The sequence below is a fragment of the Megascapheus bottae genome, chromosome 3 (genome assembly GCF_031878675.1).
Source record: "Megascapheus bottae isolate mThoBot1 chromosome 3, mThoBot2.hap1, whole genome shotgun sequence".
In the NCBI taxonomy this organism is placed as follows: domain Eukaryota; kingdom Metazoa; phylum Chordata; class Mammalia; order Rodentia; family Geomyidae; genus Megascapheus; species Megascapheus bottae.
This window is the reverse complement of record NC_143511.1, coordinates 73,416,099-73,442,020: the sequence shown is the minus strand read 5'-3', so window position 1 is coordinate 73,442,020 and position 25,922 is coordinate 73,416,099. Positions and strand designations below refer to the sequence as shown.

General features: G+C 46.4%; 1 protein-coding gene across 1 annotated transcript; it reads right to left on the bottom strand.

Moving 5' to 3' along the window:
- Positions 1-51: 51 nt before the first annotated feature.
- Positions 52-16,820, bottom strand: Bspry (B-box and SPRY domain containing). The gene is made up of 6 exons (XM_090329186.1): positions 16,626-16,820; positions 12,781-12,879; positions 10,366-10,596; positions 8,226-8,251; positions 4,487-4,611; positions 52-1,344 (listed from the first exon to the last, which is right to left on the bottom strand). The coding sequence occupies exons 1-6, from the start codon at positions 16,818-16,820 to the stop codon at positions 818-820; spliced, it is 1,203 nt and encodes a 400-aa protein (XP_090185312.1). The 3' UTR covers positions 52-817.
- Between the last annotated feature and the right edge of the window lie 9,102 nt (positions 16,821-25,922).

The following is a 25,922-nucleotide window of genomic DNA, read 5'->3' as shown; positions in this document are numbered from 1 at the left end:
AGTATGTAGGCAGTCACCTGCAGAAACCAAGAAAGACATCTTTTAGCCTTTTTAAAGCTTTAATAATGTTCACATCCTTAGGGCCAGTCCTCTTTCTTCCTCAGCTCTTTCTGTCTTGAAGCTCTCAGCCCAGGCTCCACTTTAAGGAAGAGAAGACCCTTATGGGGACAAATCCATCAACCACCGTTTAGAGGAAGTTTTACCCCATTATCACAGGTAGGCACAGGCTGGTGGCGGCCTCCAGGGCTGGGCCTAAATGGAGGCTGCTCTTGTGCGCAGTAGAAAAATATTTTCTGTAGGGGCCATGTCATGAAGAAGACAGAGAGGCACAGAATGGGGAGGATTTAAAAAAAAAAAAAAAAAAAGCTTTAGCCACAGACTTCTTTGTAGAAAATTATTTCTACCACTCAAGGCTTGGAGCTGAAGTGTTTCTCTAGGAAATACATCATCCAGTCACCTGTCCACCCATCCATGCATGCATCCACTCGCCAAATAATTACTATACACTCACTTTGTACCGGGCACTCGATATGTTGGATGCTAGACATAATCGGTTGAATAAGAGGCCCTGGGAAGGGCACGTGTATGGTAGTTTGGGGATCCTGATGCTGAAACATCTGCTCCCCGCAGACACCCAATATTGAAGGGTGTGCCAGATCCAAGAGAGATTCTTACTGCTCCCACAGCTGCCAATTTAGCAGAGGCCCCATTTCCCTTAGGAAGCCCCTGCTATACATCAGCTGGCGAAAGGACTCCGGGGAGAAGCATGGCTGCCAGGGTGGTGCAGAGGTGGAGCTGGCCTCCCTGTGGGCAGAGGTCAGTGGGTGATGGAGATGGTCTGGTCGGCCACAGCGAAGACTGGGAAGAGGGGTGCAGGGAAGGAAGCATGGAAGGTGAATAGCACTGTCGCTGAGGCCGGCTCGTAGAAGAGCAGTTCTCCTGCCTGCAGGTCCAGCAGCACACCCAACTGTACCGGGCATCGCAGCAGCTCCAGGGACTCGTGCTGCCCATTGTGCAAGAAACGGAACTCTTGATCGTAGCGGGAGAAAACCCACGAGAACTCATTATGGCCTAGGCGGCAATCATTGCCAGAACCCTTGCGGGGCAGTTGGCCAGAGGCCACACCTACTTTATAAGCACAACTGTTCTGGACGTTTACCACCCAGACATGGAGCCCCTCCTGAAAAGAATTGGCTGCCATGGCATTGGGCCAGTGGTCAAAGCGCTCTGGACCATCTGCACAGGCCTTGGGCTTCTTGATACTGAAGGTCAGGGTCCTTCGGTCATCTGACAGTTGTAACAAGGGGCTGACAGTCTTCTCATCAATACGTACATCCTCCGTGCCTGCCAGAAAAAATTGCCAAGAGTTGACCTGATGCTGTCTCATCCAGAGTCCTAATCTGGTACCACTAGGTAGGAAAGGGCTACTTGCCCATCACTGAAGTGAGACCTCAGTCCTCACACAAGCCATGTATTTATACTCTCTGATCCTGTTTTCCCATCAGTAAAATGAGGACCCAACTGGACTGATGAGAGAATGTTTATGAGAATCAGGTGAAATATATATAAAATGTCTAGTATAAAATAAGTTCTTAGTAAACAGAAGTAACAATAATAGTAGTTACTCTTACCCCCAAGATGTTTATCTGTAAACTCTGATGAGGCTAGGAGTCTGACCTAGTGGTAGAGTGCTTGCCTAGCATGCATGAAGATCTAGGTTCAATTCCTCAATACATACCAAAAGTGGTGCTGTGCTCAAGTGGTAGAGCACTAGCCTTGAGAAGGCGCAAGGACAGTGCTCAGGCCCTGAGTTTAAGCCCCAGGCTTGTGGGGATGAGAAACTCTGATAGAAATAAGGCCAAATACAGTGGCTGCTTATGAGGCTGAGATGGGGAGGACAGTGGATCAGGAACAACCCAGGAAAACATTTATGGGACCCGAAATTCTCAATCAATAAAGGCTGGTGCATGGTATATGCCTATGATCTCAGTTACATGGAAAAGCATAAATAGGACTGTGGTTCAGGCAAGCCTATGCATAAAAAGCAAAATATTCTATTAAAAAATAAAGAGGTTTGAGCTTGGAGAGAGCAAAGGAAGGAGAGATACTATCCAAGAGGAAATCATTCTCATTAACTTATGAAACAGCAAGCCTTCCATCTACCACCTTTGTAATAATAATTTAAAAAATAATTAGCCAGTGGCTCACACCTGTAATCCTAGCTACTCAGGAGGCTGAGATTTGAGAATCATGGTTCAAAGTTAGCTTGGGCAGGAAAAGCAGTGAGACTTTTAGCTCCAACAGACTAGTCAGAAAAAACTGGAAGCAGAACTGTAGCTTAAAGTGGTAGAGTGCTAGCCTTGAGCCAAGGAAGCTCAGGGACACTGCCCAGATCCTGAGTTCAAGCTCCAGGACCAGTACAAAACAACTATATAATATATATAATATATATGTATATACTATATATTATATATGTATGTATATAGAAAGATTAGAAAATAACTAAAGCTCAAGTGGTAGAATGCCTGCCTAACAAGCACAGGACTGTGAGTTAAAAAAAAAAAAAAAAGGAAGGAAGGAAGGAAGAAGAAGAGAAGGAGGAGGGGAAGAGGCAGAGAAGGAGGAGAAAAAAATAAGGTTCCATACACAGTTGGCTGCAGGATAAATGAGGCCTCAGCATGTTTCCATATCTAGCCAAGGCATCCTTCTCGAAATTGCAGGTCCTATCTCTGGCTTCCAGACCTGGAGAGAAAGCCCCTGAAGCTAAGAAACATGAGATAAGCAGTTTCAAACAGGTAACTAAAGGGACTGTTAGGAAATCAGGCACCATCAGATACCAAAATCTAGTTTAGACAAACTGCAGCTGCACAACAATTTTAAGGCCGCCATGCAGGAAGAGTTAAAGTTGAGAGAAGGTTCAAGCCACGCCTCTCACTTCCGCAAACTGTACAGCAACCCTAGCAACATGACATCTACCATCCAGTCTAGGACACATGAGGCTCAGCGTGCAGCGGTGGGCCAAGGAAGTCAATTGTTCAGTGTGTAAGGAAAGCAAGTCTAGGCAGCTTTGTTACTGGCCTAGATGCCCTCATGGTACTGGGCATGGTACAATTACTTGTTAGGCAGGTACTCTACCCCATCTCTTTTTGCTTTTGTTATTTTGGGGACAGGTTTTTAGGTTTTTGCTCAGAACAATCTGGACTGTGATTTTACTACATATACCTCTGCAAAGCTGGGATGCCCTGTGTGTTCAGCTATTAGTTCAGATGGAGTCTTTCTTTTTTCCTTCCTGTGTGTGCTGGGCAATAACTCTTCCACTGAGCCATGCCTCCGTCCCATTATTATTTTTTTTCTTGAATTCAAGTCCTCACCCTCTTGCTTGGCTTTCTTGCTCATTGCTGGATCTCTACTACTTTTCTACTGCTTAAGCTATGCCTCAAGCCTCTTTTATTCTTGGGTAACTGGCGATAGTCTTCCAGGCTGGCTTCAAACCACAATTCTTGGAGATCTCAGCCTTCTAAATAACTGGAACTACAGGCATGAGCCACTGGCACCCAGCTCTACTATTAAGTTTTTGCCCAGGCTGGCCTCTAACCACTGTCCTCCTAATTTCTACCTCCTACATGGTTGGCATTACAGGCATAAGCCACTGCAGCCAGCAATTTTTGTTGTTGTTTTTGTTTTTGCCAGTCTTTGGGCTTGAATGCAGGGCCTCGGTGCAGTCCCTGAGCTTTTTTGCTCAAGGCTAGAGATCCACCACTTTGAGTCACAATTCCACTTTTGGTCTGGGGTTGGTTAGTTGGAAATAAGAGTCTCATAGACTTTCTTGCCTAGTCTGGCTTCAAACTGATGATTCCCAGATCTCAGACTCCTGAGTAGCTAGGATTACAGGCATGAGCCACCAGTGCCAGTTCAGCTTTCTTTTAATTTATTTTTATTTATACACCTGTGTACTGGTCCTGGGGTTTGAACTCAGGGCTGTGTTGCTGTCCTTGGCCTTCTTTTGCTCAAGACTAGCACTCTACCACATGAGCCACAGGTCCATATCTAGCTAATTAATTGGGGAAAACAGTCTCACAGACTTTCCTGCTCAGGCTGGCTTTGAACTGCAACCCTCAGATCTCAGCTGCCTGAGAAGCTAGGACTATAGGCGTGAGCCACTGTGCCTGGAGGATTATTAGATTTGTAATCATGTATAACTGGCAACTCCAGAAAAAGCAGGAGATACAGAGGATGTGATTTCTAGAAACAAGATTCATCTCAGCCCAGGCACAAAGCATGCTGATGTGGAAATGGGAGGGACCTAGCTTAGCTGGTTAGCCCCATCCAGCACCTTGGCCCACTAAGCAACCTGCAACCAGCATCACCCGTTACCATCCCAGAAGCGTTGGTGCAAGGGTGACCTATTAGCAAAGCCTGACAAACAGGCAGGCAGACAGACAGACAGAGCAGGGTTGCTCCTGCTGGGGTTCTGGCAGCTTCTCACCTGAGAGGGACCCAAGTATGGCTGTGGCCCAGAGCTGGGTCAGTACAGGGCTCCAAGTACACTTCTCACTAAAGTTCAACTTCTCCGACTCCTGGGGATCCAAAATGCCCTCTGCTTCCTCAGTCCTTAGGCAAGAAAACAGAGATTAGCAATTCAGAAAGGCTCTGGAAAGTGAATCTGGATCAACAGGGGGCAAGGGGACAGAAGTAAAAGCCTCTCAGGGACTGGGAGTTTGGCCTACTGGTAGAGTGCTTGCCTGGCATGCATGACGACCCAGGTTCAATTCCTCGGTACCACATACGTAGAAAAAAAGCCAGAAGTGGTGCTGAGGCTCAGCGGTAGAGCTCTAGCCTTGAGAAAGTCCAAGGACAGTGCTCAGGCCCTGAGCTCAAGCCCAGGACTGGCAAAAAAAAAAGAAAAAAAAAAAAAAAGCCTCTTAGTACAGTGTCTATGACTGACAAGCCAGCGCTACCCAGGGACTGCTAAGGGGACTCCAGTCAGAAGGGGAGGTGGGCATTTCCTCCATCACTCCTTGAAGTCCCACCCCAGCAGAGCGGAAGGTGTACAGTGTAGTGCTTACTCCAGGCAAGTTAGAGAAACTGGAAGCAGCGTGCTCTGGGGGGCTAGGAGGGGAGGTGACTACAGAGCATTTCTCAACAAGCTGGCAGCAGAGCTAGGGCTCAGACGTGGGCTGAATTCCTAGGTGATAGTGTTGCCATGCCAACATCTGATCCAGAAAATGCCACTATCCCCCACCATCCCCGCAACAGTAATGTTTGCCTGCTTTGATCAGAAGTTACAGCCATGCCTCTGCTCTTATAAGCCTCACCCAGGTACTGGTGGCTCATGCCTGTAATCCTAGCTACTCAGGAGGCTGAGCTCAGGAGAATTGCAGTTTGAAGCCAGCCAGGGAAAAACAGTCCACCAAGACTACATCTCAAAGTAAACAGCAAAAAAGCCAGGCTGAAGGTATGACTCAAGTGGTAGAGGGCCAGCTGAGCAAACAAACCAAGCAGCACAATGCCTGGGTACTGATGATGATGATGATGATGATGATAAAATGATGATGACAATGATGATGATGACAACAAAAACAACAATAATAATGTCACACAAGAAAGGACCATCAGTCATCCAAAGAGAATTTGGGAATACAACACATTTGGAGGGAGTGTGTCCTTTCTTCAGCTGTTGAGCTCTGGGCTTGCTGCTCTGAGACTCAAAACTCTGCCAGAGGCCAGGCGCAGTGGCTCACATCTGTAATCCTAGCTACTCAGGAGGCTGAGATCTGAGGATTGAGGTCCAAGGCCAATCCAGGCACTAACGACCAAGAGACTCTTGTCTCCAATTAACCACTAGAAAACCAGAAATGGTGCTGTGGCTCAAGGAGTAGAACAGTAGCTGAAAAGCTCAGGGACAACACTCAGACCCAGAGGTAGGGCAGTAGCCTTGAGGAAAAAAATAAATAAAATAAATAAACTCTGCCAGAATTACCAGGAGTAGTATTATTCAAACTGATTGGAGGGAACAGAGATTTAGAGAAAGATGCTCAACCCCCCCTCCCCCAAAAAAAGGCAGCCTGGATATTCAAGCCTTGCAAAAATAGAGCAAACTCAGAATGGAGCCCAGGCACTATTCTACAGGATTTTCCTTGACCTAAAATGAAATTTCAAAGGGATTTGAGAAATCTACTCTGAGATTTCATTAGTCTGAATCTCAGAGTAAAGTCAGGATTAATCACAGAGTTTTACAGCCCTCTGACCTGGGTCCCTAGAAAGAACTTGCCACCTCTAACCCTGAAGGTGGCTTTGAGGTCATTCAGCAGTGACCTGCACATGCCCCCTGCTCGCTGATGCACACAAGCTCTTTGCAAGGCTGTCCCTGACTATCCAGGCAGAGAGGACTGAGATAAATAGAGCCTTAGAAATAATCTCAGAGGGTGCTGGTAACAAAGACTCTTTGTGGTTAGGACAAGAAAGGGTTTGTTGGCACCTTCTTAAAGCCCTGTGGCTCCACCTGGAGAAGTTCCAGATATCAGGCAGAGAAGGAAGGAGGAGCTAGGGTGAGCTGGGCCAAGCTATCATCCCAGGGCAAAATGGACCAAATATGGGCAGAATCAACAGGGAAGCACCTGGGCCCGCTACATTTAATACCCAGAGCTGGGTTTTAAATCCCTCTTCCCACTAAAGTGAACCAGATCCCAGAAGAAGAAGAAGAAGAAGAAGAAAGAAGAAGAAAGAAGAAGAAGAAGGAGGAAGAGGAGGAGGAGGAGGAGGAGGAGGAGGAGGAGGAAGTTGAGCTTGGCATAGCTTTTGGTGCCAGAGAGCAAGAAAGTGCTCAAAGATGATGGTGGCTGGTCCTGGTTGCTCATGCCTGCAATCCTAGCCCCTAGGAGGCAAAATGAGATCTGAGGATCCGATCGAGGTTTGGAGCCAGCCTGGGCAGGAAAGTCTATGAGACTCTTATCTCCAATTAACTACCAGAAAACAAGAAGTGGCTCAAGTGGTATAGTAACAGCATTGAGCAAAAGAGCTAAGGGAAAGTGCCCAGGCCCTGAGTTCAAGCCTCAATACCAGTACACACAAAAAAAGAAAAAGATAAGAACATGTCAACATGTCAGGACTCGGAGTTTAGCCTAGTGGTTAAAGTGCTTGCCTAGCATGCACAAAGACCCAGGTTCAATTCCTCGGTACCACATACATAGAAAAAAGCCAGAAGTGGTGCTGAGGCTCAAGTGGTAGAGCTCTGGCATTGAGAAAATCCAAGGACAGTACTCAGGCCCTGAGCTCAAGCCCAGGATTGGGGAAAAAAAAAAAAAAAAAGGACATGTCAAAACAGCACAGGTCCAGCTTCAAGGGGTTCCCATGAACCAAATGGGAGACAATTCAAACATCAAAATTAACAGTGGCAGTAAAAAGCTATGATACATTGAATACAACCAGAATCTGTGAGTTCGTTGATACTGACAATAAAGAAATAAGAAAATATATGAGTAGTTCAGGCGGGATTTACCAATGCATTCTATTAAGAGTGTGAAGTCTTTATATACACAGGAAATACTTCTTCAAGGCTGAGTGAAGATGGTTTATGCCTGAGATTGTAGCTACCAAGGTGTCTGAGATCTGAGGCAGGAAAGTCCAGGAGATTCTTTTTTATTTAATTAGTTTTGCCAGTCCTGGGCTTGAGCTCAGGGTCTGAGCACTGTCCTTGGACTTTCTCAAGGCTAGAGCTCTACCACTTGAGCCTCAGCACCACGTCTGGCTTTTTTTTTCTATGTATGTGATACTGAGGAATCGAACCCAGGACTTCATGCATGCCAGGCAAGAACTCTACCACAAGGCCGTAAATCCAGGAGATTCTTGTCTTCAATTAACCACCAAAAAAAAAAAAAAAAGGAAGTAGAACTATGGCTCAAAGTGGTAAAGCATTATGCCTCAGGTTCACTGCTTAGGCACATGCGTGTGCACACACACGCGAGTACATGCGTACACACACACACACACACACACACACACACACGACCCTCTTCAAAGCCTGCTCACTAATTACAAAAGAGAACGATAACTCTATAATGAAAACATGTAGTAGAAAACACCTGAGATACCGCCTGTAACAAGAAATCTCCTGTCCACCAAGTGAGGCTCTGGGGTAGTTACTTAGTCCTTGCCTAAAAGCAACTGACTACAGGAGATCTGAGGGTCTCTGGGATGGTCCAAGCAAATCACAGGACCACACTCACCTCTCAAAAATCTCCTGCTCCTTCTGCTGTAAGAAAAAGAAAACAAAACAAAACAAGGTCAGGCTGGCAGCAGGAGGTCACAATGAATGCCCCCAACATCTTAGGCTTCCCTCCTCCCCACTGCAGGGCATCCCACAACCCCCAGGAAGACTGCTCCTATAGAGCTGTGAATTTCTTCTGCTGTGACTGTGCTAGTGTCTGGGACAGAACGTGCTGAATCCTGGAAGCTGATGGCTGGAAGCCCAATTTAGGGCAGCTATGACACTGCCCTACTTGAAAGGAAGGCTGTTCAGTTGGCTCTTCAGTTGCACCACATTCCCCTTCCTCTCCATGAGAGCTGTCATCCTGTTTCTTCAAAACTGCACTCGTCTATATAGCTCCACCCTTTGGCTATGTACCCAGTATTAACCATGCTAATTTCTAGATTACCATGAATGAATAAAATGACACGATTTCCCTATCCCCTCTCCTTGCTTGCTCGTACTGGGGTTTGAACTCAGATTCTCATGCTCTCACTTGGCTTTTTCCACTCAAGGGTGGTGTTTTACCACTTGAAGCACACTCCTCAAGTTTTTAAAATTGCTATTCTAAAGGCGATATACAGAGGAGTTCAAGTTACATAAGTCAGATAAAGAGTTTATTTCTTACCAGGCCTTGGTGACTAATACCTGTAATCCTAGCTAGTCAGGGGCAGAGATCTGAGGAACCCAGTTCAAAGCTAGCTCAGTTCAAAGCAGAAAGGCCAGTTTTTGTTGGTTGTGGATCCTGAACTCAGGGCTTGGGTGCTGTCCCTGAGCTCTTTCGCTTAAGGTTGGGCCTCTACCACTTTGAGCCACTACTCCACCTCTGGTTTTATAGTGGCTAATTAGGGGTAAGAATCTTATGGTCTTACTTTCCTGCCCAGGCTGGCTTCAAACCATGATCCTCAGATCTCTGCCTCCTGTGTAGCTAGGATTACAGGCATGAGCAATTGGAAGTGGCACTGAGGATCAAAGTGGTAGAGTGCTGGCCTTGAGCCAAAAAGCTCAGAGAGCGTGCCCAGGTCCTGAGTTTAAGCCCTGTGACTGTCAAAAAAAATAAACAGGACATTTCTTTTGGACAATGCCATCCCTTCCTTTGCTCTCTCTGAGAATTCCCCTGTCCTTGCTACTCCACTGCTGAGGCTTTAGATAAGAGTCTCTCAGATTTGTCAGCCCAGGCTGGCATTAAACTATGATTCTTAGATCTCAGCTTCATGAGTAGCTAGAATTACAGACATCAGTGCCTGGCATAAAATTATATGCAGGCTTACAAGAAGAATCTCTGTGTTGTCATTTTTGGAGCCTTTGCTTAGGCACCATGTAATTCTGAACCCTCAGCTTCCTTAGTTCCTTGAAGACAGGTACTCTTCTTACCACTTCATCTAGAAGCCTTTCCTGTCCACCCTCAGTCTGGACTGTGAGTTTCCAAGTACTGCATCATGTCCTTCATCATAGCACCTATCTTCCCATATTCTGCCATCCTCTTCAAAGGGCTGGACGCAGCTGACAGCTGTATCCTGTTACTCTGACCTCTACCTTCACCCCCACAACATAATGCTTAGCATAATAGACAACTCAGTATTCTCTCGGTGTTGAAAGAAAATTGTCATTGGGTGCAAAAAGATTCATGTAATTTTATTCTCCTGCCTCATGTTAAATCATTCAATATTTGCTAAAGCACAATAAGAAAGATAAGAATAGAGACCACTGCTGCAGGACCTTACAAGGAGGGAGAGAAACTAGGCTCATGTCTGCACACAGTCTGTGCAATAGGAAATTTATTGCCAAGTTAGGTTAGGTCAGTGGATTGAAAATTCTAGAAGGAACATTAAGGGTAAGGAGAATGCCAGTTAAACCAACTTAAGATTGTTGCTGAAGACAGGCTGGGGTATCAGACATCACCCTGGGAGATGGGGAGGGAAAAAGAGGAACTGGATAACAAGAGTGATACCAAGAATGAGGGTGTTATGGCCAACCTGACTTAGTAGGGTGCTTTGCTAAGACTGAGTTTTAAAGGCAGTGCCTAGATAGGCCTGGAAGGCGCTTTAGAATCGGAAGTAAAGTCTGTCCAGACACACTCAGCCCCTAGCAATGAACAACCTCAGGGTTTTCAGACTTACAATCAGCTGCACATCATCCAGATGGGTGAGCAAGCCCACCAGACTGGTGCGGATGGTGTCAAGCTTCTGCAGTGCCTCAGTCCAGTGTACTCGCTGGGTCAGGATGCTCTGGTGAGTCCGCTCCTCTTCACCATGCACCTGTTCCAGCAACCGCTGCTCCTCACTTTCACACAGACTTCGCACCAGACTCAATCGCTGGATAACCAGTTCCCGTGCTGCACTGGCCCGGCTCTGACAAGGGAGAGAATGAGACAGTCAGGATTGGAAGGGGTTGAGTCTATGCTGGGATTGGCTGGTAATGTCTGCCATGGTATGAGAATGGGAACAATAAAACTTCAGCCACTAATTGGACATCCCAGACTCAAGACTTCCCAAATGTGGTGTAGGAGAAACAATTCTGAGATCCAGACATTCAGCTCATATTTCATGAGGCCATGACCACAGAATGGAATTGCTGGTCAGGGCTTAGACATCAATTGCTTGGTATTTTCAAAGGCACAAACCCCAAGGGCAAGAGACAAGATGAGAGTCAGAAATGTCAGGCATGGACCTAAAGTTATCCCCATCAGATGGAACCCTAACAACCGTAATTTCCAGTTTATATTTCACTATATTGAAGGACAAAAATTTCATTTTTCCTAAGGAGCTTGAATTCAGAGCCTCGTACTCTTTTTGCCTTTTTCACTCAAGGCTGGTGCTCTACCACTTGAGTTACACCTCCACTTCTGGCTTTTTGCTAGTTAATTGGAAACAAGAGTCTCAAGGGTCTATCTGCCTTGACTGGCTTCTAGCCTCGTTTTCAGATCTCAGCCTCTTGAATGGCTAGGATTATACATGTGAGCCCCCATACTCAGCTATTAATGGAATTGTCATCTGCCGTAGAGAAGAGATGAAGTTAAGTTTCAGTCAACAAGGTTAATGAGTATCTGACATGTAGTAAGTATCTCAATAGAATCACTCAATAGAACTTTTTCCTGGTATAGTAAAGAAAAAATCTTGGAGAGCCTGATGTGGTCATGTACCTTTGTGGTCCCAGATAAGGTAGGAAGCATAAGCAGGAGGATCACAGTCCAGGCACACTCAGACAAAAGCAAAACTCTAACTGAAGAATAACTAAAACAAAAAAGGGCTGGAGGTGTGGCTCAATATTGGTCTGGAAGCTATGACTACTTTCCTGACTCTCAGTTCAACATTATCCCCAAACTGGTAACCAGTCCTCCCCAGTGGCATCTGATATACAATGCCCCTGCACCTGTGCTCTTGTTATCCAAGGTAGAGATGCCTCCTTCCTGTCATAGTGCAGGGTAGCCAGCCTGTCCCTGAGGCCCTGTCTCTGAAGACCTGCTCTATGCAATGCTGCAACATCTGTCCTCAACACATGCTATTCCATTTTCCATTTTATATTTCTCCACACCTTTACCTTCTTACAGAGCACATATTTTAATTTTCTATTTTATTTGGTGTTACTAGGATTTGAACTCAGGGCCTTATACACTCTCACTCAAGCCATGCCTCTGGTCCTGCATATATTTTATTTTTTTTGTTGCCTCTCGCCCCTGACTACATGAAAAGTGGAATTTTTATGTTTTGTTCACTGTGGACTGCCTAGCATGATAATTGTCTGATACATGGTAGATGCTTAGTGAGAATTATTTAGATAAATAAATGGGAGCTGAATGTCAGTGGACCATACTTGTAATACTAGCTATGCCGGCAAACTGAAGTCTGAAAACCACAGCTTGAAGCCAGCCTGGGCAGGAAAAGTCCATGAGATTCTTACCTCCAATTAGCCAACAAAAGGCCTAAAGTAGAGGTGTGGCACAAGTGGTAGAATGCCAGCTTTGAGCAGAAAAGCTACGGAACAGTGCCCAGACTGCGAATTCAAGCCTTGGTACCAGCACATGGGCATGCACACACGCACACACACACACACGCACACGCGCGCGCGCACACACACACACACACACACACACACACACACACACACACACAGAGAATAAGTGGGAAATGTTTTCAGGTTTTTTCCCCTTAAAGTCAGGATCAGCTACTGTAGTCAACATTGTAATGAAATTATAAGCAGTGTAATAAGACAAGAAAATAAAATACAATAATGATGAGATGATGACAGTGATGATGATGATGAAAGTGAGAAAGAGATCACTGTATAAAATGCTGAAATAAATGCAAAACAGTTGCCCTTGAACCTGATCTTGCACTTGTAAGGCAAGCACTCTATTTAGGAGCTATGCTTCTTGCAATTTCTTGCAGTTTTCCAGTTTCTGATTCTAGTCCCCTTTAGAGAAATCTCTCTGCAGGAGCCTCTGAGTTGGGAAAGGACCCCAGATGGTTCAAATCTCTGGGCCAGAGATTCATGCTGGGAGAGAATAGAACACAAACAGGAAAGGGAAGAATTACCACTGCTCTCTGATTCTTCCCCGGCAGGACCTCAGCCACATACTTGCTGATGGTGGCACTCTGTAACTGCAGTCTCTCACACTGGTCCACAATCTTGTTCTGTAATATAAACAATGCTCATAGTGTCTCCGTCCACTCATCAAAGCTGTTCTGTCATTCCAGTGATTTTCCCCTCACCCCTCTCCTCAGCTACTCCACTCCCTTGCTCATATCCCAGACCTCATCATTATTTTAAAAATAAAAACACTAACTAGGCTATGAAGGAGGCTAAGATCTGAGAATTGCAGTTCAAAGCCAGCCTGAGCAGGGAAGTCTATGAGACCCTTATTACAGTTGAAAGCCAGCCTGGGCAGGGAAGTCTTTGAGACCCTTATCTCTAACCAATCATCAAAAGCCAGAATGCCTCCTCGAGCAAAAAACTAAGGGACAAGCACCAGACCCTGAGTTCTAGTCCCAGAATTGGTATGTGTACACACACACACACACACACACACACACACACACACACACACACACACACTACTTTCCAGTCCTTTGTATCAAGGATCTCACATCTTGTCCATCATATCTTTTTAGCTCACCAACATTTCATATCAACAACTCAGTTGGGGCCATCAATGCATTCATCTCCCCCTTTCACTGTTCCTCACTCCTTCCTGAAGCCTTATTTTCTTCTTTATCCCCAAGGCTCATGAGATGTCACCATGATCACTTCCTGCAGGTGCTCTGAACACCCCTTATGCAGGGCCCTGTCCCACCACACCTGTTCATGTCTTGAACAGAACATGGCTTCTCAAGTGCTCTTGCTGAAAGATTCTCATTTATAGCCACCGACCTGTCACCCAGACCAAAAACCCAGAAGTTTCTCTAACCATTAGTGAGTCCTATCAGCCCTGTCACCAAAGTATCAGTCTCTTTCCTGGTCACATCTACTCCTGTTGTTCTGTTCAACTGGCCATTATCACTTAGGGAAATCCTGTTAGAAACTCTTCCAAATTGAGCTTTCATTCTCACCATCCACCTCCTATTAGTCATAATCACTTTTTACTTTTCTTAGGGAAATCAGAGCAGGCTGGGTGCTACTCCAAGCCTTCCAATGCCTTTCTGAGATACAGTGAGATCAAGCATGTCACCTTAGCCAATAAGCCCTAGCTGATGAGGGTCACCTCCTACCACATTCCTTACTGACCTCCTTTTGTTCCTTAAAAACACTGAACTTATTGACCTTGGTACCTTTGCACCTGCTTTGCCTTTCCTTCTAGTCTCCCTGTGTGTCTTGATCCTTCATTCCATCCAGAAGTTGTCTCTTTAGAAATGCCTCCCCTGACACATTCCTGCCTTTACTCTGTTTTAGTTTTTTTCTTTGTAATATGTATATATTACATATTGTTTTTTATGTATTATAATATAGGAACTATAGCCTTTGTGTTGAAACACAAGCATCATAACTTGACCTGTTTCCTGTGTTCTACTAAGTAAAAGGAGTTCCTAAGCATAAAGCATCCTAAGTATATGCTGAAGAATGATCACCTGCTGTCTTGACCACAAGAGGTTCAGCTTTCCACACCTCCCAGAGCTACTAGCATCAGCCAAGGGGACAGGGACAGTTTTGGATAAGAGAAAGCTGAGGTTCATGAAGAGGTGACTCACCTCAAGAAATAACAGCTAGGTGCCATTTCTCTCACTTTGGTAGGTCATTGGAGATGTGTCTCACAGACTTTACTGCCCGGGCTGACTTTGAACCATGACCCTCAGATCCATAGCTAGGCTTAAAAGTGGGAGTCATCCATGTCCAACCAATGTGAGTTTTTTTTATACATTCCTATAAGATATTTTAATCATCTGCCTTTCCAACCCCTTATTCTTCCCTCTCCCTATATCTTTTTCCTCTCTCTCTAATAATCTGCATTCTATTTTCTTTTTCTTTTTATACTAGTCTGGGCCTTGAACTCAGGGCTTCGGACTCTCACATACTTTTCTGCTCCTAGCTGGAGCTTTAACACTTGAGCCAAACCTCTGGTCTGGCTTTTTTGCTAGTTAATTGGAGATTGAGTCTTGAGGATTTGTCTGCCATGGCTGGCTTCAAACCTTGATCCTCAGATCTCAGCCTCTTGAGTAGCTAGGATTGCAGATGTGAGCCACCAGAGTACAACTTCTTCTGTAATTTCATATCATCATTTGCTTGTTTGCTTCTAGAGTCTACATATGAGAAAAATCATGCAGTATTTGTTTGAGTCTGGCTTACTTCACTTATCATGATCTGCTTCATTTGCTTTCCTATAGATGACATAATTTTGCTCTTCTTTAAGGCTGAACAATGCTCCACAGTGTACATTTACCACATTTCTCTTATCCAGTTATCCACTGAAAAGCACCCAGGCAGATTCCCTAACTCGAGCCTAGATTCTGAAAAGCTACAGTGGCAGCAATCATTTTTCCATAACCAAATGTATGAGATCAACTGGCACTGTTTTTACCTAGTTCATAACAATCTTGTCCTGGGGTATGATTTCTTTGCTGACAATAGGGATAAGAGAAAGATGGTGCTTATTCTAGGGCTAAGGGTGTATGTACATCAGTGGTAGAGAACTTGTATAGCATGGCAAAAAAAGGAAGAAAGAAATAAAAAAGAAAGAAAAACAATCTATTCTAAATTGAAAGAAAAGCAAGAGCAAAACTCACCTCTCTTTAGGTAAAGCAGAAGAGGTCCACAGAAGGAACCTGGGGCAGCATACACTCCAAAAGAAACACCAGGCCTACCACTGTGGGCAGGCTTCACCCTTCCACCCCTCAGGCCCCATGGTCATTTTTTTTTAAGGGTTTCTATTAGCGTCACTTCCTCTGACTTAACCACTGAAGCAAAGGAATGGTTTCTGCTGGCCTAGTCAATGAATCCCCGGCTTCTGCCCCTGCACACTAGCAACCAGAGAGGAGGAGTTCATTCTTGCTCTGGGCCTGATTCCTCATCTTGTAAAAATTCCTCAGTGGCCTGGTCTGCTTGGGATAAGATGACAGGTATTTAAGTGCTTTGGAATCTGCAAAGTTCTAACCATTAGGCAAGCTGATTGTATCATCTTATCCAAGTTTAGTTTCAGCATCACTACTATTGGACAGATAGAACCAATCAGGAGCCTTTGTGTGTCACCTCCTGGCTACTGCACGCTGTAACTTTTTTTTTTCTTCCAGTTCTAAGGAGAACTCCCCCTGCAACAATGGCTCACAGATGCACAGCCTGAGTGAACTCTACACTAGGGACTGGGAATATGAAGCCATTTAATCCAATTGCTAGGAAACCCCCAGGGGCTGCAGCTAGGGTGGAAGAGGAGAGGCTCCAGAGAGGGGAGGGTGAACTGCCTGGAGCCAAGTGGAGAGTGGAAGTGAGGCGAAAGCTTAGATGAAACAGAATGTCCTCGCCTGCTGCCAGCCAGCAACGTTTATCCAGGTGAAACCAGCTTCAAGTACAATCAAGGCCAATCCGGGAAGAGAACTAGATCACCCCATCAGGAAATCCCAGGGCAAGTAAGAGCAGTGGCTTCTAAGGCAAGTGACTTATCCTAGATCGCTGTACTAAACGTGCTGTTACATCGCCCACCAAACTACACAGTCACGGAGGAGTTACACGATTCGAGGACCTGAGGGCGTGAGATTCGAACTCCCGTCAATCAGGCTCCACTGGCCACACCTTTAACCGTCTGGCTCTACAGAGGAGCCGGGCCCAGGTTTCCCAGTCACAGCGGGTCGGGCCTGGCGCGTCCCCATCGCCCGGATCACCCGCCCCCACCCCCCGACTCCCATCCCCACGCCCTCACTCCTCCACCCCGCCTTCCGGGCCCACCCCGGCTCACCCGCAGCTCCTCCGCGCGCTCCTCCGCCCGGCGGATGCGGTGCCCCCGGCAGCGGCCGCCCGGCCCCGTGCAGGCGTCGCACACGGGCCGCCGGTCGGAGCTGCAAAACCAGCTCAGAGGCTGGCCGTGCTCGGAACACAGCGGACCTGGCTCGGACCCCGGCCCAGGTTCAAGCCCCACGCCCTCCGCGGCCATGGCCGAGCGCCCCCGTGCCGCGCGCAGTGCGCTCCACCTGTCGCAGGTGCTGGTGGGCGTGGCCTTTCGTGACCACGCCCCCTGACAGGCCCCTCCTCCGGGCCGGGCCGGTGCGCGCGGGCCCGGATCCTCCTCCACATCGGCCATGCTTTGCGTCTCACCCACATCCCTTCAACTTCTCGACTAAAAGCGTTTCCTGCGATTTTAAATGAACACAAAACACCAAGTACGGACGCGGCCATGGGAAACTTTATTATGCACTTTTTTTTTTTTTTGCCAGTCCTGGGTCTGGAACTCAGAGCCTGAGCACTGTTCTTGAGCTTTCCCAAGACTAGAGCTCTAACACTTGAGTCTCAGCACCCCTTCCGGCTTTTTCTGTGTATGTGGTACCGAGGAATCGAACCCTGGTTTTCGTGCATACTAGGCAAGCACTCTACCACTAGGCCAAACTCCTGGCCGCTTATTATGCACTTTTTCAGTGTCAGGTTTTTGCTAAGGTTTGTTTTTATTCCAGCCTCGAGGCTTGAACTCAGAGCTGGGGCACTCTCACTTAGCTTCTTTTGCTTAAGGTTGGCTCTCTACCAACTTGAGCCATACCTCCACTTCTGGCTCTTGGGTTGTTAATTGGAAATAAGAGGCACACAGTCTCTTCTGCCCTGACTGGCTTTGAACCCTGAGCCTCAGATCTCAGTCACCCAAGTAACTAGGATTACAGGCAGTGAGCCACTGATACAACTGCAGCCCTTTTGAGAAGGAGCTTCAGATCAGTGGTTCAAAGTGAGGGTCTGGACTCAGGTCTCTCTTAGAGGTTTGGTGTCCTTGGCTGTAAAATGTGGATGAGGAATACAAATCACAAAGTATCATCTGACCTACCATGGCTTGCACTGGTTAAGCATCTGTCAGTAGGTGGTGAATACTATTATGGTTCCTATTTTTATAACAAGATTGCAGTTAGTGGTGGGTAGAAATGAGACAGAAACCCAGCAATCCAGGCAGATTTAAGGTTACTGTGATGAGCTCTATCCTCCTCCCTCCCACCTCTCCCTTCTTCTTCTTGTGTCAGCCCTGGGGCTTGAAATCAGGGCCTGGGCACTGTCCCTGGGCTTTTGTGCTCAAGGCTAGTGCTCTACCACTTTGAGCCACAACACCATTTTTAGCTTTTTGGTAATTAATTGGAGATTAGAGTGTCATGGACTTTCCTGCCAGAACTGGCTTTGAACCAAGGTCCTCAGATCTCAACCTCCTGATTAGCTCGGGTTAAAGATGTGAGCCATGAACAGTCAGTATTCACGATTTCTTTTTAATTTACATACTAAACCCATCAAAAAGGTTGACTTTCACAAAACATGGCTTTTGTTGCCAAATGTTTTAAATTTGGGCTTTTCTTTTTTAATTTGCATTTAGAAAAGGTAATATATGTTTGTTTTGATGAACATACATATAAACAGATGGAAAAGAAACCACCACCTACTACCACTAGCTACTAGAATATATCTGATTTGTTTTATCCCCTCCCCCATCCCATTCCCATCCTCACCTCTCATCTGAAATACCCATCTGAATCCTGAGGGAGCTCCCAGGCAGGCATTCTTTCCAGTCTGAGCATAAGAGGGAGACACTGCTCCCTGAATCCATACTCTGCCTTAGGAGGCAGAGAGCTGATCAGACAGCCTGGCCAAAGGTAGAAGTGCCCAGCCCCTGACGAGGGGAGGGTTTTAAGTTCATCACACCTAGACACAGATAGAAGTAAAATCCACAAGAGGAACCGTCCATCCTGAGTCTGGTAGGGGCTCAAGCCTGAAAGCCCTGGAAGCCACCACTATACAGTGATGGGGTAAGGATGCTAACAGCCCTGGAGCTACTCAGATCTGAGTAGAGTTACCTTGCAGTATGAACACAGTCACCCTCAAAATGCGAACATTATACAATATGACTAGAGAGAGAATGGAGTGAATATAGGTCACCGGCTCCATTCCAGCTATACCACGTGTGGCTATCAGAACTTGGTCAGGTTACTTGTCCTGCTGGTCTGTCACTTGCCTCATGTCTACAAAGGGGATAATAATAGTACCCAGCTAATGCCCTAAGGTAGGCTAAGTACCCCTAAGAGGGCTGCTTCCAGAATTATCTGTGATCTTGACTGTAGAATGCTGTGGAGGGTTTGTTGTATACTAGGGAATCATACCTATATGCTTGCCGCAGGTTTCAGAATACAAGCTAGTGAGCAGTCTTTGGGGCATCAAGTGCAGTGGTCCTGCCCCCTAGAGCAATGACCAGTGCATCCCAGGATGGGGCTGGGGAGATGACCTCATAACCGTGTCCACATTCCCCAGGCTTGAGGATAGAAGTGAGCCAGGGTTATTAAAGGCTGTTCTTTTGGAGATGAAGTGGGCAGGGAGAGGAAGGTATGCCATGTGGTACTTGGGGAAAACTGGAAGCAGTTAGTGGCTCTAATGTGGGCTAGATCCAGAAAGCTGCAGCAAGATCACCAGCCATGCTTCCAAGACAGGGACTAGAAAATGTAAAGAGTGAAGGTGGAAGCCAGGTGTGGTGGCTCATGCCTGTAATCCTAGCTACTCTGGAGGCTGAGATCTGAGGATTGTGGTTCAAAGCCAGCCCAGGAACTCTTAGATAAGAGTCTCTGAGACTCTTATCTACAATTAACCACTAGAAAACCAAAAGTGGTGCTGTGACTCAAAGGGTAGAACGTAGCCTTGAGCTGAAGAGCTCAGGGAAAGCTCCCAGGCCCAGAGTTCAAGCCTCATGACCAGGAAAAAGAGAAAAAAAGAATGAAGGTAGCCAGGAGTTTGGCCTAGTGGTTAAAGTGCTTGCCTAGCATGCATGAAGACCCGGGTTCGATTCCTCGGTATCACATACATAGAAATAAGCCGGAAGTGGTGCTGAGGCTCAAGTGGTAGAGCTCTAGCCTTGAGAAAGTCCAAGGACAGTGCTCAGGCCCTGAGCTCAAGCCCAGGACTGGCAAAAAAAAAAATAGTGAAGGTAGAAGTGAATTTGTTTAGGAAGGTGGCTGTGTCTGTTCTGTGGCTTCTAGGATGAGCAGAACTGGAACCAGACAATAGGCCTCCACCTGAAAAGTACAGCCAGCCCTACAGAACACTGTGTCCACCTGACCCAGGGCACTCATTAACCCTCAGACGGTGACTTCCAAGCTTTATTGGGCTTGTGTGTGTGTTTTGTGTAAGGAAGACTTCTTAGTAAGATTTTCATTCATTAAGTCTAAGGTGGAATGATGAATCTGCATTTCTAGCAGCTACTTCATGACTAGGATGCAAATGAGCTCTCTGAACTAAACAATATCCTAAACAGTAATGACCCTATTAATAAGGTTATCAAGTCAAGGAAGAGAGGGAGGAGGAGAAGAAGGAGGAGCAGGCGTAGGAGGAGGAGGAAGAAGAGAAAGAAGAGGGGAAGAGAGAGGGAGGGAAGGAGAAAAGAGGGAGAGAGGAAGGGAGGGAAGAAATGTGAGGACAGTATCATGGATGTATATATACGTGTGTACATATGTGTATGTAGTATTTATGGGCAGCACTGTTTCTGGAGTAAGCTCCTGCACTAGAACTCTAGACCAGACCAAATGGAGCCATAGATGCTCATGCTAAATTTCCACATGATAAAATTGAAATGATCATAAACCTGTTTGTCTTACTCAGAATGAGGGGTGGAGAGAGGAGATATATTATTGTCTGAAATAGGACATTGAAGAGAGGGCAAGGCAGAGATTATTACCAAACAGGTCAGATTCAGATCAAGAAAGCTATTCTGTTTTGTGCCTAATGAAAGGAAATTGAGACGACCTGATTTCGGCTTTTCTCAGTCCTTTCCTGCCTAGCCATCTATTTCATAGAATGAGATGTTGCCCAATTCTAGAAACTAAAAGCCAACTAGACTACCTAACTAAATACATTCTAATTTGGTCTTTTGAGTATATGTCTGTATATTTACCTTATGCATGCATGGATATTATAGGCACTGAGGACTGAATGGACTGAATGTGTTTCTCCTCCTCCTGTTCCTCCTATTCCTCCTCCTCTTCCTATTCCTCCTCCTCCTCCTCCTGCTCCTCCTATTCCTCCTGCTCCTCCTATTCCTCCTGCTCCTCCTATTCCTCCTCCTCCTATTCGTCCTTCTCCTCCTCCTCCTGCTCCTCCTATTCCTCCTGCTCCTCCTATTCCTCCTGCTCCTCCTATTCCTCTTCCTCCTCCTCCTCCTCCTATTCTTCCTCCTCCTCCTCCTGCTCCTCCTATTCCTCCTGCTCCTCCTATTCCTCCTGCTCCTCCTATTCCTCTTCCTCCTCCTCCTCCTCCTATTCTTCCTCCTCCTCCTCCTGCTCCTCCTATTCCTCCTGCTCCTCCTATTCCTCCTGCTCCTCCTATTCCTCCTCCTCCTCCTATTCCTCCTTCTCCTCCTCCTCTTTTTTTTGGTGGTCCTGAAGCTTAAACTCTGGGCCTGAGTGCTGTCCCTAAGCTTTTGTGCTCAAGGCTGTGTTCTACCGCTTGAGCCACAGCTCCACTTCTGGCTTTTTTTTTTTTTGGTAGTTTAGTGGAGATAAGAGTCTCACAACCATTGAGTTTGGCCCAGTGGAAGAGTGCTTGCCTAGCATGCATGAAGCCCTGGGTTTGATTCCTTGGTACCACATACACAGAAAAAGCTACAAGTGGTGCTATGGCTCAAGTGGCAGGGTACTAGCCTTGAGCAAAAAGTGTCCAAGGACAGTGCCCAGGCCCTGAGTTCAAGCCCCAGGACTGGCAAAAAAAAAAAAGGAAGAAAGAAAAAGAAGAGTGTCACAGACTTTCCTGCCAGGGCTGGCTTTGAACCACAACCCTCAGATCTCAGCCTCCTGATGAAGTAAGGAGGAGGCATCTTGGCTACGGGTATTGATGGTGAAGGACATTCTTTAATTTGCAGGTGTGTTTCGAGTTAGTCGGTTCCAGAAAAGTTTTCTCCTTAGTTGGTTCTTGATTTTCCTTGTGTTCACATTTGATTTGTTTTGGCTTATAATCAACATCTTTGTTAAATGTGAGTGTTCACTTATTTTTCGTTTGCTATGAGTGTGTTTACATCTGATTTGCTTTCTACTTTATTAAGATAAATTTCATGCACCTTGTGTGGTTTGGGGGCTATATAAACTGTGTGTCAGTTGTATTCAGGGTGGTAGTGTTCCAATAAAGACTCCAAATCTGGTCTTTGAAGCAATGACTTCTCTTTTCTCATGACTGGAGCCACCAGCGCCTGCTTCCTGAATAAGTTTCTTACTAGGAGTCATGGTCAAAAGAGCTTGAAAGCTGCTTTGAGTTCTGCCAGACTTCTGGAGCCTTGGAGGGCGTGGAGAGGGCTGTATATGAACGTTAAGGCTGGTAGAAGCAAGACACCATGAGCCGGGGAGAGAGAAGAATAGACCTCTTTGTTATGTTCTAGTCATTCAACAGATTCCTGGCCACCTGTGTGCCTGGCCTTGAGACACTGGAGACCCAACCGTCAAGTAGAACAAAGTTACTACCAGGGACAAATGAAAGAGATGACTATGTAATATAACATATAACATCAGTAGTGATAAGAGCTATAAAAAGATTCGAATGTATGATAAGCAAAATTTCCTGTCTGTCTCCTTCTCTCTTTGGTGTCAGTAGTGGGGCTTGAACTTAGAGCCTGCCACTATCTCTTAACTTTTTCCGCCCAAGTGCCACTTCCAGTTTTTTGATGGTTCATTGAAGATGAATCTCTCGAGTTTTCCTGCCTGGACTGGCTTTAAACCAGATCTCAGGGGTTTTTTTTTTTTTGTTTGTTTTTGGGTTTTTTTTTTTGCCAGCCCTGGGCTTGAGGACTGTCCTTGGGTTTTACCTCAAGGGTAGAGCTCCACCACTTGAGTCACAGCACCACTTCCAGCTTTTTTCTATGTATGTGGTACCGAGGAATCGAACCCGGGTCTTTGTGCATCCTAGGCAAGCACTCTACCACTAGGCCAAACTCCCACCTCAGTGAACCTTTTATTTCAAAAATTCATCTCCCTTTCCTCCCTTCCTCCTTTCCTCTCTCCCTTCTTCTGCCTCACCCCCACTCTTCTCCATTCTTCCTTTTCTGGGGATTGATCCTAGGGCCTCAGCAGGCTGACAAGTACCCCAGCCACTTTTGAAGGTATTTTCTTTAGAAACAGTATCTTTCTGTGCAGCCCAGCTAGGATTCAAATTTGGGGTCCTATTGTCTGAGTTTCCCAAGTAGCTGGGACGGTGGCATGTTGCATCATTCAGTGAAAATTTCCTTTCTTTCTCCTTCCTTCCATGCTAGTGAGGCAAGTATTCTACCACTAAGCCCTCATCTCCAGTCTTTCTTTGCACTCATTATTTTTTGCGATTGGTCTTGTTCATGTTGGCCTAGAATTGCCATCCTCCTAATCTCGGTCTCCCCAATGGCTAGCATGACAGGCATGTGTCCCCCATCTAGCTACTGACTGAGATGTTACAAACTCTGTCTAGGCTGCCCTCAAACTTTGATCCTCCAGATCTCAGCCTCCTAAATAGCTGTGGTTACTGGCAAGCTCCACAATACTTGGCCTACAAGATTTCTTTTTATGTTATGACTTATGCTGCCCTTCAACAATGAATCTCACACAGTTTACACAGTATGGAAGTCTGGAAGAAGCATATTTTCAAATCCAATATGACAAGGCATTTATTCGCCCCCAGTGTAAGATACAAGTAGAAGAATGTATTTATAAATGTGTGCTCATCTGCTCTATAACCTGCCTTTTCATTTATTTGTTGATGGATGGTATGTGATTTGGGTCTTTTTTCCAGTGTTGGGGATCAAATCCAGGGGCTAGCACATGCCTGGCAAACATTTTTCCACTGAGCTACATCCCCAGCTCTCTTCATTTATCATGAACATTCAGAATGAGCTTTTGTTTTGTGGGTCATGGGGCTTGAACTCTGGGTTTAGGCGCTATCCCTGAGCTCTTCAGCTCAAGGCTACTACCCTACCCTTGAGCCATAGCCCCACTTCCCATTTTCTAATGACTAATTGGAGATAACAGACCTGGGTTCCATTCCTCAGCACCACATACATAGAAAAAGATGGAAGTGGTGGTGGTGTGGCTCAAGTGGTAGAGCACTAGCCTTGAGAAAGCCCAAGGACAGTGCTCAGGCCCTGAGTTCAAGCCCAGGACCGGCAAAAACAAAACAAAACAAAAAAACAAAAACAAAAAAAAAACCCTCCAAGTCATTAGTGTGGGTGACTATAGATGAGAGCATCCAGCAACTAGAGAGAGGGAAAAAAAGAGGAGGAACAGGTTTGGGGGGGAAATGATGTTTCTTGTGTGAGTCATGTGAAGAACGACAAGTCTTTTTTTTTTTTTTTTTTTTTGCCATCATGAGCTTGAGCTCAGGGCCTGAGCACTGTCCTTGGATTTTCTCAAAGTTAGAGCTCTACCACTTGCGCCTCAGCACAATTTCTGGCTTTTTTCTACGTATGCGGTACCGAGGAATCGAACCCGGGTCTTCGTGCATGCTAGGTAAGCACTTTAACCACTAGGCCAAACTCCCGGCCAAATGACAAGTCTTTTAGTCAGGTGGGCAGGGTGAAGGAGGATGTACAGGTGTGGCTCAGACAGAGAGAGAGAGAGGGAGAGAGAGAGAGAGAGGTCTAGCTATACTACACAATCAGATTGGGGATAAATATCAGATGTTGTAGCCTGTAAGTATTGCCCAAAAGGGCTACCCCCTTTCTAGGTAGCAGCATATTGAGGGCAGGAATCGAAAAACTCAACATATAGCAACATATGGCACCCAGGTGCCCTAGTGCAAAGCAATAAAGCGTAGCACAAAACAATAAGAAGAGAGACAAAAGGTCTAGGAAGAACCTTCAATCTAAAATGAAGTCAGTGTTTTAAGTGACATGAAGGTGCAGGCTAGCTCCCACCAGGAGAAAAAAAAGTCTCCCAATAACAGTCCATTAATTTAGAAAGCAATGAGTGTATCACCAGGTAATGAGTGCATCACCAGGGAGGGAGCATCAGGGGCTAGAAAGGATCCAACCAGGGTTGCTTCAAAGGAGATTCCCTTCCTGGGTTGGAAGATAGACTCAGAAGCCAGAATTGATATTCTATGAAGACAAAGTTTCTCTGGTCACACCCATTGCTCATAGTTACCCAATTGTCGGCGAGTCTACAAATCCCCCTTCTACTGGGAGATCTGCCCATTGAATGTGGAGGAGGGGAAGGCAAGAAGCCCTGTTAGAGTGCAAAATAAATGTTGGCTAGGAGCCTGTTTACTCACTTATTCAATTTCCTTTTTCTGCCAGTACTGGGACTTGAAGTCAAGGCCTGATCACTGTCCCTTAACTTTTTTGCTCAAGGCTGGTGCTCTACTACTTGAGCCACAGCACCACTTCCATTTTTTTTTTTTTCTGGTTAATTGGAGAAAAGAATTTCATGGACTTTCTCTGCCTGGGCTGGCTTCGAACTAAGACACTCAGATCTCAAGGCCTCCTGAGTAACTAGGATGACAGATGTGAGCCACCTGACTCCAGCTATTCGAAATTTTGTTTTTCAATAAGCTGGCATTAAATTATCAGACAATCCGAAAGGAGCGCCAGGTGCGCTTGGTTCTCGGTCCCCGGAAGACTTCCGGGGAGCGGTACGGAACGGAAGTCCTTGAGTCTTGGGAGGCGTCCGGAGCTCTTTTGCGGGGACTCCCGCCCTAGCAACGCGCGCCTCGTTGCTAGGGGCGGAGGTTTGGGCGGGCCGTGGAGGCTGCGGATGCCAGCTTCGCGTCCTCGCGGGCCTCAGCACCAGCCCTGCCAGCCCACCGGTAAGTACGGAGCCCGAAATGGCAGAAAGGGGAGTGGCGGGGAAGCGGGGGGTGGATCTGAGCGTCTGCGTTGGGCGGGGGGGGGTCTGCTGGCTTGGCGTGGGGCGCGGCGTGGGGCGGGCGGGCGCCCCGTTCTTGCACACAGCAGGTAAGCTGTAGCAGCACCGGGGACCCGGAGGGCCTCCGCGTGCCTCTGCCCGCGCCCCTTCTTCCCGTTTGACCATTGGTTTGGATGTCTTGATCTCAGAGACCGTCGATTAGAGAGGGATGTGGAGAATGA